At 49.0% G+C, this 19,037-nt stretch overlaps 1 protein-coding gene and 1 long non-coding RNA gene across 4 annotated transcripts in view; one reads left to right on the top strand and one right to left on the bottom strand.

Annotated features, from left to right (window-relative positions):
- Positions 1 to 18,978, bottom strand: part of Bphl (biphenyl hydrolase like) — a 31,327-nt gene extending 12,349 nt beyond the window's left edge. The window contains exons 1-6 of the mRNA XM_003468786.5: positions 18,804 to 18,978; positions 13,602 to 13,705; positions 9,836 to 10,002; positions 8,294 to 8,447; positions 3,237 to 3,368; positions 167 to 290 (exon numbers count right to left, since the gene is read on the bottom strand). Of these exons, the coding sequence (XP_003468834.1) occupies positions 167 to 290; positions 3,237 to 3,368; positions 8,294 to 8,447; positions 9,836 to 10,002; positions 13,602 to 13,705; positions 18,804 to 18,910 (788 nt within the window). The 5' untranslated portion in view covers positions 18,911 to 18,978. The remainder of the gene's footprint in view (positions 1 to 166; positions 291 to 3,236; positions 3,369 to 8,293; positions 8,448 to 9,835; positions 10,003 to 13,601; positions 13,706 to 18,803) is intronic.
- Positions 1,718 to 10,264, top strand: LOC134478471 (uncharacterized). Of its 3 annotated transcripts, none has more exons than XR_010051089.1 (6): positions 1,718 to 1,821; positions 2,780 to 4,533; positions 6,192 to 6,521; positions 7,041 to 7,135; positions 7,836 to 8,896; positions 9,221 to 10,264. It is a non-coding gene; the product is annotated as an uncharacterized LOC134478471 (long non-coding RNA). The 3 variants fall into 3 exon arrangements; XR_010051090.1 differs by having other exon boundaries at positions 9,212 to 10,264; XR_010051088.1 differs by having other exon boundaries at positions 7,836 to 10,264.
- Positions 18,979 to 19,037: the final 59 nt, after the last annotated feature.

Below are 19,037 nucleotides of genomic sequence, written 5' to 3'. Positions count from 1 at the left end.
CCTTCGCACTAAAACGCACCGATCAGAGGAGTCCCTTCCTTCCGGCATCGCTTTCCCACCCCTCGAGGCTCCTGTCCTGGCCCCTCACAGGCCCTGAACATGAGATGCTGTTTGCTGACATCAGCCTCTGGGGGCCGGAGGGTGGAGACAAGGTGACCAGACTCACCTCGAGCCTCTCACGTGCTTGTGGATGAAGTCCGCGTGGAAACGTGGGACCAGGGGGTCCTTCTCCCCATGCACAATGAGCGTGGGACACTGGACCAGGGGAAGCAGGTGCCGGCAGATGTTACCTGGAAAACAGAGAGCGCAAGGCACCTGCTGAATGTGGCCTGCCTGAGAGGCAAGGAAGGAATCTCGATGAGCAGGGCTGGATTCTCGATGCCCCGAGGGCCTCTGGATTACGGCTCGGGGCCCCACAGGGTGCACTGGAATGCAGCAGCATCTTGGGCAAGGACTCGGGGATGTCCTTAGGTCACTGGAGGCACGTAGCCCCAACCTGTCCTCTTCCCTGTGCCTCCTGGCTCACGATGAGCCCCAACCTGTCCTCTTCCCTGTGCCTCCTGGCTCACGATGAACGCAGTCTTGTTCTGCCACGAGCTCCCACCACGATGGGTGGCCTCATCAGAGGGCCAAAGTTCTGTTGTCATGGAGCGGAACCTTCACAACTGTGAGCCAAATCACAGCTTCCTCTTAGGAGGTAACTGCCCCGCATGCACGGATAGTCACGGAGCCAGGGCACCTCTTGGGATCTCAAGTTCTGGGAAAACGGGGGCTGGATCTGGGGTCCCCTCCAGCTCCCACATGCTTAGGGCTTCCTTTTTTTATCTTTGCTTTAAAGTTCTACTAGTAAATGAACACCTTTGCCAGATTTAAACTCATAATTCATGTAAAATCATGGGAAAATGAGACAAAGGAAAATCGCACAGCCCTTTACACCACACAGGGAAAGCCCATCCAGCAGTGGGGAGACTCCTGACACCCTGAAAGCTTTTTGCTTGTGGCCATGCCCCAGAGCATGTGGAGCCGGCAATGATGTGACATGAACTTCACTGTTAGTGTCTCAGTGACCATCCCAACTGCCACCCCTGGGAGACTGCGAGGATCTGGCCCTTCTGAGGCACTGAGAGCCCTTCTGAGGCACTCAGGGACCTGGGTTCTAGTTCCTGTCCTGCTGTTTCCTGCTGCTGGGCCTCAGCCTCAGCCAGGAATCATCATCATGCCCTGGGGTTATTGTGCGGCTAACAGAGCCATACAGAAGGTCCCTGACACCCCTGAAACTAGCCTTTCCTCCTTCTCCTCCCTTCCCCAAGGTGTCAGGAGGACCAGGCAGGCTCGGAGCCAGCCCTGTGCACTGCTGACTAGGCACTGTGCTCTGGCTGCCTCTTCTGCGGGTGGTGGCTTTCATCAAGGAGACACCCGGCACTCTGAGGCCTCCCTCTTCATTCCCTGCATGGCACACACCCACCCACTGTGTTGTCAGACAGTGACGCTGAAAGCCTATGTAACTGCTTCAGTCCCTGTGTGCTTGTTACACAGTGCAGGCCCAGGCTTTAACCCACACTGGTATGCACAATCACTCATCAATCGAGTGCTTTTCTAAGAACCTTGTATGACACATTGTGTGCAGCAGCACCACAGCTGGACCTGTAGCATCTCACTTAATCTCCACCAAATTATGAGGTCACAGGCAGGAGTCTGAAGCTTAGAGGAATGAAGTCATGTGGTCACATCCACCTGAACAGCAGGCCAGGCGGTGAAGCCAGAATTCAAACCCAGACCTGCTGGGCTCCAAGGCTGTATCGCTAATCCTACGCTAGATAGGTATGTGTAGCCTCAACTGTGCAATTATCGGAAAGGGCACACAAGGGAGATTAATGACCTCACTATGACGGACCTCCAGCCTGCTAGAACTTCTTTATCATGACCTGTTCTTCAGTGCTGGTTTAACTTTTGGTTGGTTTTTGGATCTCCTGGTCTCCCTGGTCTCCTCGATAAAGCATTAAAAATTTACGATTCCTAATATAAAGTCATTAACAGAAACTGATTCAGACACTGTTTCATGGTATTTTCATTTTGAGGCACTTTGTAACTGAATGTGCTCCAAGATTAGATGTTAGCTATTCTGTCCTGTAAGCAAGTAAATGAAATAAAAAGAGGAAATGGAGACCCTAAACTTGCAACGATTTGGGTCTTGGGTGTCTCTAGAGACGCATGTGTAGGGGTTTTGTCCTTTGGTGTGGTACTGCAGGGATGCCATGGGGCCTTTTAAGAGGCAGGACCCTGGGGGAGGTCCTCAGTTCAGGCAGCACAGCACCGGGCTACCCGCCTTCCTCTCCGCTTCCTGACTTTGCTGCACCCGGCATGGCTCGCTGCCTTGCCACAGGCCCTAAAGTAACAGAGCCAACTGACTACGGACTGAAGGCTTCAAAACTGTGAGCCAAGTAAAGCACTGTATGAAGCTGATCATCCCAGGTATCTGTCATAGTAACAGAAAGCTGACCAGGGGCTGGGGATTTAGCTCAGAGGCTCAAGCACTCGCCTGGTAAGTGTGAGGTTGTGAGTTTGATCCCCAGTACCAAATAAAAAGGTAAAATAGGAAGCTGATCAACACAGAGCTATATAAAACCACACTTTAGCTCAGAACTCCTCTTGAAGACACCAATTCTTCTGTTTACAGAAATCTTGCTAATTTTCAAATAAAGAGATACTCGTCCCTGGCTAAAGTCATATAACTTGATTCTGAAGATGGGGAAAATAACTAAAACTCTGTTTCCTACAGAACTTATTCTGGGCTTGAAGACCATGAAACTTCATCTTTGTGTCCTGGGAACAGATGTGCAGTAGGATGACATCTAAACAGGCAAAACGGAAAGCCACTGTCTACACTGCAGCTGGTCTGTTTTCTAATTCCCCATTCTGGAATCAGAAAACAGAAACTGAGGCTTCTGAAGAATTATTTTGTCATCACACACACAAAGGACTGAAGGAAAAAAGAATAGTCTGCTTGTAAAGGCTCAACAATATGAAGCTTTATACAGGAGTCCTGTCTCGAATTTAAGGCACAGTATTATACAAGAACCCATATTGTGCACAATAACTAAGTTCTCTGTCCACACGTCACTGTGCAAGGATAATGGGTGGATTCATCAGCCACTGAGGAATGCTGGAATGTCAAGGAGGCCTCCAGCATCCTCTCTAATTAGCAAAGGAATCATTAAATTGTCCAGGCAACCTACCATCGGGGAGATGTTTAAACTGTCTTATGCCATCCACCCACTTTTCACAGGTTTTGGCAAAGTAGTCATAGCCATAAAGGGCTTCGAGAGGCTTCCGTGCTTTCTCACTCCATTTAGAAACATCTCGGATACCTGGAAAACAAAAGCGCGGCCTGGACTGGTTATGTTTCACACCAAGGCAGCATCTTCCCATCCCAAGCCCCAGCCATCTCAGGCCTCACACCCCGTTCCGCCTGCTGGAAAGGCTTCCCCTGCTGTCTGAATGCTCTCTTGGATGCCACTGGGTCTCCCTGCCCACCACCTGGGCCCTCCTCTCCATCTCCTCTGCTGCACACTTCCTCTGTCCGGCCGGGTTCCCTGCCTGTGTGACTGTGCCTGCTGTCCATTTAGGGCATCTGCCCCAAGGCTCACACCTGCGGCCCAAGCCTCTGCCTCCCCTAGAATGGGCCCACGGCAAACGCTTATCAAATAGAGGCAATCAGACCCGCACTGAGCTCTTCATGTTACAGGTGTGAGATAAAAGAAAACATTCCCCTAAGTGAGGTCACCTGAGTGAGAGCAGCATTGTGTAATCCATCGGTATCTGGAGGGATTGGTCCAGGAGCCCCGCAGATTCCAAAATCTATGGGTGTTCAGATCCCTTCTATGATGTGACAGACGACTTGTGCAGAACCCGCGCACCCACCCCCCCACAGACGCTGAGTCACTGCTGAATGACTTGCCATACTCAAGGCAATGCAAGTGCTGTGGAAGTGGCTGTGGTATTGTATTGACTGGTGCACAGTGGTAAGAAAGAGTCTGTCCACACTCAGTCAGACTCTTAAGTGTAGACTTAATTTTAAAAAGTATTTTCAACCACGACTGCTTGAATGCATAAATGCAGAACTCATGGGTTTCAGTAGAGGGGCAGCACATTCATAAAGCAGTCTTTTTTCTGGCACATTGAGAAACATAAAATTACAAGTTCTGCTACAGAAGAAACAACAGTTCAGAACGAATCCACAAAGGCAGTGACTCAGCTCCTAGCGCTCTCGAGCTCATAAAACGTTGCTTACCAAGTGCTCTTAGAGCTTCTGCTAGAGGACAGGCCCGAGAGGAAGAGGACACTGCCCATGTGAACTCACATCAAAGAACGCCCCACGCAGGGTCTGGATGGGGTGGCTGGACTCCACGCGCTCTTACTGCATGGAAATAACTGAATGGAGGGAAAACTGCTGTGTGTACAACTGCTTCTGAACAGGGTGGGCCCTGCAACGGAAGGGAGCCTGCTTCACTTCCATGGGTTCGGCATTCAGAGGTGAGCGGGGGTGAGCTGACCACAGGGCCAGCAAGGGCTGAACTGCCCAGCACGGTGTCCTGAAGACTTCAGGGGTACGTGGGAGAAGCAGCCAAGTAAGTCAAGGTGTAGGGTGGCTTGAGAAGAAAAAGGAGAGTTTGAGAGTGGGAAAAGCAGAGAGAAGTTGGCAAGAGGGTGTGAAGGAAGGCAGTAAAAATTTCCCTACGGTGAGACCGACAGGGGTGCTCAGTGGTCTGACCCTGGCCTGGGCTTCCACGACCTCCCTCCTTCCCTCCCTCACCATGAGGCTGCTTCCAGCAGCCATGCTCCGAGGAAGGGCCTCTTGCATGGGAAATGCTAGGTCTGCCATGAGACCTAATCCCGATGCCTGCAGGGAAATGAGGTAAGCCCTGGACACACCTGGGAGAGGACTCTCAGGGCCGCTCTGGGGAGCAAATGTGTTTGTTTTCAGTTTGCCACCTGCTGTGCTATGTCTGAGCACATGACACTCAGCAATGCCACTTGCAGGCTCAGCCTGAAGACACTGCTGCTCCTACACCCTGGATATGGCAGGGGGAGCTTCACAGCAACACTGAAGATAAACCAGCTGCCCACTGGCAGGAGACTGGGCCCAGGAGCACCCCCAGCACGGCACGGCAGTGAAAGCAAGCACCAGGCAGCTATAAGCAGTACCTCGAGTGAATCTGAGATGTGAGAGGCGGAGGACCCGAGTCAGAGCTGGTTAGGCAAACTGAACTATGTGCTGCTCAGGCGTACAGAGTACGCAACAGGACTGATTCCTCACGGGCACAGAGTGCACTCAAGAGGCTCAGGTGGAGGCTGGGGATAAACTGGGGGGAAGCACATAGCCGAAGCAAGACTCCTAGTGGCGACCATCACACACTCCAGGCCGGGGTCAAGGCTGTCCTGACCCCCACATGCTGCATGGTCTGACCTATACCTATCAAACGTTATGTAGCAAAAAAACCAAGTAGGAAAAAAAGTTCCTGGTGAGGCAAAGGTCCAGACTCTGTAAGAACCAGCTGACAATGTTCCACATGAACCCATTTTTCTTGCTGAAATATAAAGCTATCATAGAGGAATAGCAAAGATCCTTGTAATGCATTCACTTAGCAAAGGCAGGCATGGGAGAGGTAACCTGCGGGAAGGTCTGGTCCAAGGCAGGCACAGACGGCACAGGAAGTCGTATCTGCGCTTGCAGGGGGAGAAATCTGGGCATAGCTGCGGTGAGCCAGACATGCACCTCGGGCACCTCAGTCAAGCGTCCCAACTGGGCGTGAGCCCCGCTCCTGGGTGCACTCAATCTGACACCCAGCCAGTGTCCCAACCCCCCCACAGAGCAGACAGGCCCGCCCGTGCCTCCTCCTCTGAGAAACAAGAGTTTAAAAATGTCCTGGAGTAAGAAGTGGGTTAATCCCTAAAATGTGGTCTCGACAGTGTGACAGGGACTCAAAAATAGTCTTTGTATTTGTATATTTACTTTGGCTAATTTATTTCAAGAAGCCAGTTTTGCCCCTGAAGTATAATTACTCTCAAAAATTAAGTAGTAATTTTGTTTCACAGTGAAGTTCTCAAAATAATCATTTGAATCAAAGTGTTTGCTGATCCACAACAGAACTAATTTGGATCCCAAAAGAATTGGATATATTTCTCTTTAGAGTACTGGGACTGAAATGAAGAAACTCGCCGCTCATCACTAGTTAGTGAACACACCGGTAAACCCCGATCAAAGCCGGCCGTGACTGGTTACCACTGACCCAACTTGACTGCGACCAGGTCCTCACGGTCCAGGGTGGAACTCACACAGCACCTGCGCACAGAGGCCCCTTGTCCACAACAGACACACGCCAGACGCCCTGGATCCCGAAGCCTCGACAGTCCTGAGCCCTGCTAACACAGGCAGGCTGCTGTCACCTGTATGCACCAGCTCTGATAAAGCCTAATGTACTGCTGCCTCATAAGGGACTCTCCTACGAGGACAAACAACTGTAAGAGGAAAGGACCTGTGAACAGGGGGAAGGGAAAGCAGGCAAAGAGCAGAGGGGTCATGATCAGAGTCCAGTGGGGAGGACAGGGGCACTGCGGCCCCAGACATGACTTGGGCTCCGGCATGACACAGGTCACGAACTGAAGAATCCAGTTTTAGATCAAGGCAGGCCATGTCCTGGGGCTCAAAACAAACCTTTAATAAACCCCCAGAACTGAATGCGTAAAGTATGCTTTCCGAATCTAATAGAATTAAACTAGATACCAATAGCACCAGATACCACTAGTATTTGAGAAACCCCAAGTACTTGGAAGTTAGATAATACACTTCTCTCAAACTACGGGAGAAAGAGGAAGTCTGAAGGGATGTTAGAAAATATTCTGGTCTAAATTAAAATACAATGTATTAAAACTTACAGAGAGCATAGATGTAGCATTGCTTAGAATAAAATTTACATCATTAAATACAGTAGAAAAAGAGAGGTCTCAAATCAGTAACTTAAACTTCTATTTGATACTAGGAAAAGAAAAATCAAACCAAACCCCAAAAGAAACAGAAGGAAAAAATCCTGACAATCGGAACAGAGACTGAAGAGTGCAGACAGGCTGAAGAGCGGTAAGACAGGAGGAGGAAGAGGGCGACGCTTGGAGCAGGACCGAGCCGGCTGGGCTGAGAGCAGGGATGGGGTGGAGGTGGATGACACAGGAGGCTACTGGGCCACAGCTCCCTCGGCCTCCGGCACTGAGCCACAGAGAGCACGGGACAGAGGACAGGAGGAGGGCAGTAAGCCACCCTCACCTGCAGGAGTTCCCTGTTCTTTACAGGACGCTCGCCTGAGTAGCTTTCAGAGGTCTCTTAACTGCAGAGCAGTGAAAAAGACCAGGCCTATGAGAGCCTCATCTGGGGTCTTTAGACTTTTTCGTACAGGGAAAGAGGGACTTGTGCAGATGCTTACATGTGAGGGGAGGAAACACCTGCACTGTCTCCGGCAGTTGTGGGGTACACTGTCTGGGGTCTACTGGCAGCCTGAGGGGGCAGGGCTGGCAGGTGGAGGTGGTGGGATGCCTCAGGGAACCCTGGAGCAAACCCCGATGTGACCCACTTCCTCCCAAGCCTGGCCATCCCACTTTGGGTGCCTCGCTGCAGGTAGAGTGTTTCTGTGCCTGGTGCCTAGTAATTCCCGAAAGCTCCCACGTGTGTGGTGTCACGCAGGCCCTGGGCATCGAACCCGAGTGGAAGTGGAATGGGGAGGGCGGGGTGGCCACCCCAGCTGGTCTTGGTGGCTCCCAGAGCAAGCTGCTCAATTTCTACCCAGGCCTTACAAAAGCAGGTGACCCACAGGCTGCAGGCTGCTGGCCCCTGCTCTACTGTGGGTAACCTCCGCCAAAGCCTGAGGCACCACCCCAAAATGTACAAACAGCATGAAAATTCTTGCAATCAAGATGGAAGGTTTCCTGTTTGAACTGCTTTACACTCGCTTGCTTTAAACGAGGTCATGAGTAACACCCCGTCCCCCGCCCCTCGGCTTCGCTAGCAACGGCCGTGATGCAGACACTGCTTCTCCTGAGCGTTTCCTGAGTCATAGGAGTGTCGCATCTAGAAATAGAAAGGCTGGATAACTGAGCTCCTGTTGTGAGGGAGGACTCCTTATTCTTCCGACCTCACTGTCAAGAGCTGGAAGAGGCTGATCCATGACTCAACACAGATCACAACCAGGGGCTGGGGGGAGCACGGAGCACCTGGCCTCACGCACCTTCGGGCAGCAGAACCTACCCAGATAGATCCTCTCGTCCTCGTCGGTCACGTAGGTGTTTGCTCCCCAGATCACCATCTTGCTGATGTACGACGGGTACCTGGCCGCGGCGACGAGCGCGGTGATGCCACCGTCGCTCCACCCCAGCAGGGAGACCCTCTTGAACTTCAGCGCCTGTGACGGTACAGCGAGACATGGCAGGGTTATAGCACTCCTTCCTGGGGCCTGGGAGGCGGTGATGAGCAGAGTCGTGCGGGCTGGGTCCGGGGTAGCCTCAGGAATAACCGCACTGCTTGCCAACACAGCACAGCGCTCGCTCTCGCTTAGCTTTGGTACAAGGGGAACCATGGGGGGAACTTGAGTGCTGGGCACTGATGATGGTGAGGGAACCGCAGCTTCCACTTGGTGAAATGTCAAGGAGTAGCTCCGTGGCCATTACTAGCACCTGGACAGGAACATCGTGCACCTACACCTGTGTGCGTGCGCACGCCTGAACAGGGCTCCAGGAGCAAAGCATGCAGCTCAAGGGACTGCACATCTGACGGTGAAATGACACCAGGCATCCAGTGAAGCCACCGAGTGCAACTGCGGGAAGGAAGAGAACACCAACCTCGGGAAGCTGTGTAAGTCCCTGGGTGAATCCAGGGGGACCCGAGTGTGTCTGGCCAGGAAAACAGACAAAGGGGACATCAGTGAGATGCTGCCATGGAGAGAACTAAAATAAAAGTTAAAGAATTAGCTAACATATTGGGGACCGCAAATTTGCAAGAGCTAATTCTGCAGATTTCCCAGGGATAAATGGAGGCTTGGGATTACAGTATCGCCCTCCTGAGACTTCCCATTAACTCTTCTCTCCCACCCACTAAAATAACTAAAATGAGAAAGCACACCCCACAGTAAGCCCTTTTTTGTGTAAGATCATCTCTGTCCTCTTTGAGTTATTCCAGGATTATCTGCTGCCTGTGGTGTCATCGACCTCTGAATCTTCAGGACCTGGAACCTCCCACTAGCCCCTGCCAGCACTGTATACACCCACTGCACTGTCCACACCCAACAGACAGCGCTGGTTTAGAGTCACTGGGTCTTCGCCCGGCCTGAGGCACTGACCTCCCCGCCCCCATCATGCATTGCTGTATTTGTCTGTTTATTATTTATCCTTTGCTGTACCCTACATATAGGAAGTTGGGGACCTTGGCCAGGTCCCCAGGAAGATAGTACAATGTATTTGTTGTAGGCATTACACACTGGTGGAAGCACTATGGGTAATAGTTGTCTCTCGGTGAATATTTTCACCTTCTACAATACAACACGCCGTCTCCTAAGTTCATATGGAACTGTCACACACATGCACCGGGAGACAGGGTCAGCATGTCCACAGCAACACTGAAACAGCAAAAACACCAGAACTGAAGAGTCTGCAAGTAACAGAATGTCCACTGCCCTCCTGTGTGACAGGAGTCCCCTGGTGTCACCTTTCCAGAGAGAAAGAATCACAGAAATGAAGCCAAATAAATGAAGAGACACCCAGCCACCCTTCCCCTGAGCACTTCTGTAAGACCCACCTTCATCAAATCCACCGCATCTTTTGCATCTCTTTCAAAAAAGTCCAGTGGAAAATCTCGATCTGGGGGCCTGGAATGGCCGTATCCTCGGGGGTCCCAGGCAACCACTGTGAAGAGCTTCTTACTTAGGCTCTTAAGTTGAGGTGCAAAATCTGTCTCGCCACTTCCTGAAAACAGACATTTGGTTATTTTTTTTTTCTCTTGTCTTTTCTTTTTCTCTCTTTTCAGTCTTTTTTTGAGACAGGGTCTCACTATGCAGTCCAGGCTGGCCTTGAATTCACTTTGTAGCCAGGCTGGTCTCAAACTTGCCACCAGCCTCCTGCCTCAGCCTCCCAAGAGTGGGGATTACAGTTGTGCGCCACCATGCCTGGCTTGGTTAACTCTTGTGAATGCTTTCATTGTATCGAACACAGCAGAGTAAAACAAAAGCAGCAGTAATCTTAAAGTAATGTCTACCCAGAGGTGGCCATCAGAACTCAATCAGCAAAGCGTCCAGGTGGAAGACATTAACCTAAGACTCAGGCCTGTCTCCGATCGCCCCCTAGTGGTTACTTAAAAGAGGACGCGGTATTTGGGTCCCTTAGGTCTGTGTGTTTTCTCCATCATTCTATACCTCTGCAATTTAAATCTTCTACTTTTCATTTTTAAAGAATTAATGAAAATGTATAAATATAATTACCTATATGCTATGATTCTGGTTTTTTTTTTAAATAAATAACTTTCAAATGACAGAGATCCTAACTATCTATAAACAAATTTTTAGATTTGGTCCAAGTTACTCAAAAGGAGAATTTTAAAATTCCAGATTTTTTTTTTTAACTGAGCTAAGATTTTATTTTGTAGTTATGGGTACGTGAAATACACCAGTTCGTTTCATTACAATAATACAAAAGAGCCCACACTAACAAGCACAGCAGTGTTGAACCTCGGGCGGCCTTGGGCAGCAGTGTGCCCTGGCCACATGGTCACCCTAAGTGTGGTGTGGTCACCCCCACTGCGCAGTGTGGAAGGCTGCTTCCCAGAGCTAAGGCCAGGGGCAGGGGGGCACCATCCGGTAAAGTCCATTGCATTTCTGAGGCTGCAAATGAATACTGAATACCTTGCCTGATGAACTGAACTATACGAGATCAACCTATACAGTGATGTTTAAATTTTTAAATTATCATACTACAGGCATTGCCGCGGATCCCCCTCACGCTTTCCCTCGCTATTTTCAACACATCAATGCCAGTGTTCTGTGTTCAGTGTTCTGTGAAGCGATTGTGAAAGTCCTCCCTGAGTGTCCTTATGAGGGGTGGTGGAAAATACCATAAATGCTGCTACAAGTGCCAGCTGACAGACAGGCCGCCTAGTGAGATCATGAATGTGTCTTCAGCGACTTTACTCACAGGATCTGGCGCTGTGCAACCGCTGGTCCCTTCTCAGAGTCCAAATGATCACAGCTGGTAAATGCGTTAAATCCATTCAGCATACCAAGGCAGCTATCACAGCACAATTAAAGCCCTTCGCAAAGGAGGGCTCCCAGAACTGCTCCAGAAGGGGGCGAGGATGGCAAGTGCTCAGAGCAAAGGGCAATATTTTAAGGAGGATTCATGGCAATGTACCTTTTACTGTAACATATTTCTAGAGTCTAAATGTTTATGATGTTTTTCATCATAATATGTAGCTATAATAAAAAGTATCTTTCCAGATGATGGAGGGTCACTTGACATTATCAAGGTCCATCATTCTCCCTGCCAAGACATTTTTTTCTCAAGATCAGGTAAGTCATGCAAGAAATCCAACCCCAGAAGAAAACAATGGACTTCCAGCCTGTGTCTACTGGGGTTTCCTTGTGGCCTCCTGGAGGTTCTCCTGTGAGGAACAACCCTAAATGGGGGCAGGAGGCAGGGAGAAGGGGAAAGAGAGCAGGCTACAAGGCCAATTGCAGAAAGGATGGGATCTCTGCTTCCTGGCCCGAATGGAGACAGGTGCCAAGAACAGTAAAATCTTACCCAGTGCTTAAGGAGTACACAGAGTTACCAGGACATGATATCCAAGCTGCCCACGGAGGTGGGCCTATGTATCAGAGGACAGCACAGGAAGAAAGACAGTCACTGTTCTGTTTTGAAATCAAACAGTTCGTTCTACATGAACAAAAATTACAGTTTTTAAGATCCGATCAATGATTGCAATACCACAAGAATGGAAATCTAGTCTGGTAACTGTTTTTCCAGGTAACCTTGGCTTGACATCAGCTACTGGACTAAATGTTCTCTTCATTACCATAGCTTAAGAGAAAAAAAAGTATTAAGTACTCAATGGCACCACCTTAGCTGAGGCTGGGCCAAGTAAAACTATCAATGCACTGTGAGAACTGAAAACTTAGCTCTTTACTATTAGGAGAAAGCAGCAAATCACAAGGAAATGAATATATATTGTGATTATTTAAATAAAAAATAAAACAACCCTATACCCCTGGAAACCAAGTTTTGGATGCCCTGGCATCACTGTAGAGCTTCCTCTGAACTTCCTACACCTGCACTGATCTGTAAGCTGTTGAGAGCTGGTGGGCTCCACTAAAACCCCACACACCAAGAGCAATATGCTAGCTTCATTTTATCTCTCAAAGACTAAGTTTGTCTTCTTGCCTCTTATTTGAATGGAAAGTATCAACCATAACTGTGAACAACCCATCCTGATTTCAGCACTGCAAGTTTTACATCTGAGAAAATCCCTGCATGCCAGGCATGCTGGAGAGCTGTTCACCCCCTCACCTTCCTCCTGCAGATACTGGTATAGGCAGCTGAGTTAGTTAGAAATATCATAGGCAGTGAGACAGGGCAAGGTCCTCCGGGAGCCAGTGTAGAAGCCCAGATACCTTGCAACTATGGGGGAGACAGACACCTCCTGATGTGGGCCAGGCCTCCAGACAAACAATCAACAAATGCATCCATACCCTAAGGACTGATGTTCTAAATAGTTCCCTATCACCCTGAAGGGGTCAGGAGTCACCATTCCAACCTTCTAAGAAGACTTGCTGCTGAAAATGCCACCTTTCTAGGTGACTGGCTTCCTCATTTGTCCCTAATGTAATCAACTTTATTTGAACTATTAATCGTATTGGCTATCCATAGTTATGTATATATATATTTTTAATTGGTACTGGGGATTGAATTCGTGACCACAGCTTGCAAGGCAGGCATTTATGCTGCTGGGCTGAACCCCCAGCCCTTGACTAACTATAGTTATGTCCCACCTAATGCTCATCTGCCTTGTGAGTTCCCAGTTTTCCCCACCTTGAACTTGTCTCTCCCCATGATTTTACTCTATAAAAATCCCTCGAAAAGACAGAGTCCCTGGCAACCTGCTTGGGACCCCTTCTGTCACCTGCAGACAGAAGCTTTCTTTCTCTCAAAAAATATAGTCTACTCTTAACCTCCATTGTTTCTAAAATTTATTCAATTTTAGAGAACATGAATTCATACTGGAAATAGTAGGTCAGGAATTTCATTCCCCTGTATCAGTGCTCTTTCTTCCCCCTTGACCCCTGTCACCTTCCCAAAGTGCAGGCAGCCCTGGTTTTACGATGCACTCCCAGGAGAAAACCTGGATACTTATGGAAAAAGGGGCACACAACAAAAAGCTATTACTTTTCTAAAGCATTCAAATTTGACTGCAGCAAATATTCCTGAAAACATCCCACCAAATTAATAATCAATACTTGGCATCTACTGTGGCCGCATTATAGAGCATTCGAAAGAATATTCCATTAACAGGTGCAGACCCAGCATCCCTGGAAGCAGCAGGACGGCGTGCTCGCCCTCTCCGGTGCGCTGGTAATGCAGGTCAACACCATTCACAGCTACTTTGCCAGAGCTTACTGAGGTGCTGGAAAGAAAAAGAAAATTCCTAAAGTGAAATTGTTTGGCAAGCCAAGTTCACCAATTTAACATGACAAAACTACCTGGTACATGCTCCGGCACCCCTCGGGCTTCCTGAGCTATTCTGATGTGTACCTGTCTCCAACCCTAAACTACCATACTGAGTTTGCGTCCTTATCTGACTGCAAATCTGCTCCAGGTTTGAATCTGCTGCAGCGCCCAGCCTGAGGGTCATCTTACCAAAGCACCAAGGTCTTCTGGTCAGTGGCCAGAAACACATACCCAGAACACCAGCCTGGGGGCTGGAGCACCGAGCCTGGCGCTCTCTGTACCTCGGCAGGTCCACAGCATCCACCTGGGCCATCTGCAGCCCTGGGGGCACTGCTGAGGGTGAGATGGACCCAGGGGGCCCCAGGTGATCTCAGGCTCTTAGATGCAGTGCTTCCTGTGTTGGCTGCAGGAGGGGCTGTGGTCAGGGGCCATCTAATGGCCTTGCTGGTTAAGATGCAACACATATTCCTGTGGTGACTGTACAGTAGCCAGGTCCCTAACTCCTTCCACCAAGGGCCCTTCCAGGATCCAACACCTAGCAGGGCTCTGGGCAGCACAGGACAGGGCGTCGGTCCTACTGAGGGACATGTGTGCCAGCAGGGTTCCTGTTAACCTCTCCTCAGCTCTTCTTCCCGAAGCTCTAGAACAGAGTCCAGGGACTCAAACCACTAACAGCACCTCCCCATCAAATGCAGGCAGCTGACCAAGTGACTTGCACAAGGTACAAGGGGGCAGGGCAGGCCAGGCCAGATGTTGGAGGGAACCACTCCTCTACTAGAGTAGGTGGTCAGGAAGTTTATATCCATCACTAACTTCCTGTTTTATATTCTTCCCACCCTTACCACGGCCTTCAGTCAAAAGAATTACTCAAATGCAGTACATCTGAAAAAGCAAGGTCTTGTTTCCTCTTTGGTTTTGATTGGCCAACTTTAAATAAGGAAGGCAGGGGGGAAATGGGCTGAACAATGGTTCACTGAAGCTTAACATAAAATCTGGAAGTTTTAAGCTTTGGAACTTTGTAAGACACAGCATGAGCCCATCATCCACAAATACTATTCGAGGAGCAATAACAGACAATCAACTTATTATTGAATAACATCCTCTTCCTTGGAGAATTAATTTTTATTGTTAGGATGGCTGTAAATATCTTGGGATCAAGACAGAAGCAAATAAGTGGACTCTAAAGATTCATTCAACAAATACTTTATTGGTATGTTTATTATTGTTATTTTTTTGAGACAAGTGTCTTGCTTTGTAGTACAAGTTGGCCTAAAACTCATGGCAATCCTCCTGCCTCAGCCTCCCGACTGCTGGGATTACAAGGATGCAGATCACAGCCTGCCAGTGCATCTGCTTTGTTCATGAGCTGTGGGAGACACTATGAAAGCACACTGAATTGTTCTGAAAACTCAGGGAGGCGAAGGACCAGCTGAGGAAAAGACCTAAGGCAGTTGGATTAGGTGAAAGCCCTAACCTGCAGGATTGAGGATTGCGTTTACCAAGTTAAATGAGGTCACGTCTGCCTGGGCAGAGGTGACTGACATTAAGAGCTCATGTCGATACTGTGCCCTGGAGCCGCAGCAGTGTTGTAAACAGGCTTGTAGAAGTCACACTGCTCTCTGCTGGGTGAGGCGCTAGATAATGGGGGCCCTCCCCGATCTCTCTCAGAATGGGCACTGCCGCTTGGCATTGTCAGCCATCCCCCCGACCTGGTGCCCACCCCTCCAGTGCACCGGCTCCTACTGACACCTCCACTGGCTCCTGGGCTCACTGTCAGGTCCCTCCTGCAAAAGGCCTGACTTCTCCCAGTGCTCTGCTGTATCTGTGCTGATTTCCCATCCCGTATTTTTCTCGCTAGCCAATGCCTTCCCGGACTCTCTCGGTTGCCCACAAGGAATGCAGAGACAAAACTAGCAGTCCAAGGGCAGCGTAAGGGGAACTCAATGCCAGGGGCTTCAAAGGACAGACCACACCAGGGCTGGGTAGAGCATCTGGGAAGACAGCAAAAGCAGCTTTTGACATGAACTTCCAATGCTGGCTAACATTCTGAAAAAAGGGTGTGGTGGAGTTGGTATTTCTGGAAGATGAAATCGCACTACCCAAGGTCCAGGTGCAGGGGCAGCCTGGGGACAAGCCTGTGTTCAGCCCCGGGAGTGTGAAGGCAGGAGCGTGGCTGGGGCCCAACAGTGAAGGCTTTGGCAGTGAGGCCAGGAGGAAGAAAGTGCTTAGTCATCAGCCTCCTTCCAGTAGGTTGTCACCAGAGGTCCCTGCATATGGCTGGGGAACAGAGGCCGCCAAAACCCCTCTGTGAATCTCCAAGTGGGAGCCAAAGACAGAAGACTACTCATGAATAAAGGCTTATTTTCAAAGATAAAAAGTTTTTGAAGGCTGATTTATTTTCAAAGAAATGTAAAATAAATGAAAAAAGGCAGCACTTCAGCTAGACTTCCAGAGTTTTCTGAATGCAATCAAGTCAGGCCTCGACCAGGCTTCCAGGAACTTGGAAGTGCCCTTGGTACCTCAATCACATCTGAATCTGATGCCCAAGCTGTACTTACTCAAAAGTTCTGGGGCAGAAACCAGGCTTGTGTATTTGCTAATATCCTTACACAATCCAATAGGCAACTATGGTTGAGAATGACTACTAATATACTGGAAAAAACCAAAATTCTGTCTCACCATTCAAGCACACTATGCAACCCTGTTCCTGTTCTTGACTCCCTCTCTGGGAGGCTAGAATGGCCATTTGGTGTGAAGGTAGGCGGTAAGGAACAGTGCAACCATCCTGAGGGGGCCAAACTGTTTCCTTCAGAGAGGGACAGACTGCAGGCCGAGGGGACAAAGACAGAACAGCTCGGAGCCAATAATCAAACCAAGGGCAGCCTTTGTTCCTTTTGTGCCAGCACTCTGGTTGCTAAGTTTTACTGACCCATTTCACTCTGGTACACATTATGCTTAACCACACTTGACCACTGAGGAATCTGAGGATGGGTGGTTTCTACCAGTCACAATGCTAAGATGATCATCTGAGGGTCTGATCCCAGAGCCTCAGCCTCTGCACCCAAGACAAAAATGGGGCACCTTCTTAAGACCTCTCTCTTTCAAAATCCTGTCACTTACATCAGCTATCTCTTGTAAACTATTAGCTACAATAAAGTACTAGAACCATGAGGGCTTGAATTCAAGTGAACTGTGATGACTTTTTACCCCTTTAATGTATTGTATTCTTACTGCTTATTATTATTAAGACCTACTAAGTACATATGTAGCAGGTCTTTTGCACTGTTTCAAATCCTCAGGCTCAGAGAAAGTAAGCAACCTGTCCTCATTCACAGCTAAAAAGGAAGTAAGTTATTTGAACTCGGCCATGCTTTCTAATTTCACTGTGACAGCGTGCCTATCAGGGCTGTAGATGGGGTGGTGGCGAGGAGGGCAGAATGGGATCTGATACTTCCACAGAGCACCCAAGGCTGAACGTGAAAAATATTTTTCTTTGGTAGATCATTAGGCTCTGTAAATTACTAATACTATAATTGTACAGAACACACTACTTCAGGTAATAGACTTTTTGACCTAACCTAGGTATAAATCCCCTAGCAATTATGAAATAGGAAAAAGGTCAAAGTTTCAAACAGGCTTACAGACAAGTTTCTAGCATACAACTCAGCTATAGCTTAGATGCTGGCTGTTCTGAAACTTTTGTTTTGAGACAAGGGCTTGCTATATAGTTCCAGCTGACCTCAAACTCACTAGCCCAGTTAGCCCTCAAAGTGGTGGCCCTTTTCCTATCTCAGCCTCCCCACTGCTGGAGTGACAGGTATATGCTATTAGGTCTGGCTGAAACACTTAATAGGAATCTGTTTACCCACTTACATGGGGCTGCACTCTTGTTTCCAAAGGAGCTAATACCACTGCTTATTTTGTCAGATTACATGTCATACCAATTTGCAACCAAATTGGGAAAACAGCACCACAAAATCCAGAGGAAACTGTTTTTCAGAGATAGCTTAAGAAGTCTGTCTACAGTACCTGGAGAACATGGCCTTCAAACAGCAATCACCCTATCACAACTATGGTATTACACAATCACAGTTAACTGTATCTTAATCCCCTTCTGCAAACAGGAAACTGAATATCATGCTCAGGTTTCACTGCTGATTTATGAGGCTGCAGCCTCATAATTTTTTCTATCTGTATTGAAAATCTATTAACTCTAAAATAATATAGTTAAACCAAATATGAAACTGAATAACCAGTCAATTACATTATGAAAATTTAAATCTAGTCAGATTTGCCCTTTCTTCTCCCGAATTAAGTTCTCAAATCAGTTTCTACATTAGATCAAGTAAAGTTGTAAGCACCAGATACCTCTCTAGCACCGCCCCCGTCAAGCTGATCCAACTACAATTAATTGCATACATGCATTGTGTATGTGTCTATGTGTGCTTGTGCAAGCAAGCTTCAGGCTGCTCTGTTCACAATTTCTGCTCAGAATCTCTTGGGATCCATTCTCAAGACACCAGCTCAGAGATTAATTCGGCTTTGTTTTTTTTTAAATTTGGAAGGGGTAGGGAGAGGAAGAGAAAAATACAGATCCTGTGCATCTACATGCACCTTCGTCATAAACTGGTAGTGAAGTCTGGAGTCTTTAAGTTTCAGTTTCCCAAGGTGATTCTCCTGCACATTAAAGTTTGAGAACAACAAACAAAAATGAGCCTCAGGAGACATAGGAGTCGCGATTTAAGCGCGGCCTGCGCGACGAGAACCAACGGATGGCCTTCCGATGGAAGCGGCAGGAGTGATAGCTATCCTCTTCAAGAGTGGACAGACCGATAGGCTAAGCATTTGGGCTTGGGGCTCACAGGCGAGTCTGTGACCAACACCGAATATACCTCCCGGGCCTCTCCGTCTGCACGCGTCTCGGGCTGCTTGGGGTCCCGGCCGCCAGGCCGCGTCCACCGCCGCTCTTTTGCCGCCTGCCCTCAAGGGCCAGCGTCCCCCTCCAACGCCCACCGAAACGACGCTGGGGCTGCGAGGGGGAAGGGTGCTATTACCCAAACGCGGCCGCTGGCCCGGCTCGGGGAACAGGGATACTGGGCTTCAGGTGCGAGGAAAGTAGCCGCAGCCGCGAACCTACTCGGCAACCTACGGCGGCCGCCATGGTGCCTGGTCCCTCCGTAGCCAGGAATGCGCACGCGCGGGACCCTGCCCCTAGTCTCCTGAACCCTTCCCGAAGCCCCGCCCCAAAAGTCCCGCCCCCTCCACAAGTCCCGCCTCCACATCGGGCC

This window comes from Cavia porcellus, unplaced genomic scaffold (genome assembly GCF_034190915.1).
Source record: "Cavia porcellus strain 051 isolate PalLab524CR breed Dunkin Hartley unplaced genomic scaffold, mCavPor4.1 scaffold_13, whole genome shotgun sequence".
NCBI lineage: Eukaryota > Metazoa > Chordata > Mammalia > Rodentia > Caviidae > Cavia > Cavia porcellus.
Note: the sequence above shows the minus strand (reverse complement) of the source record. Positions and strands in the feature narration are given on the sequence as shown.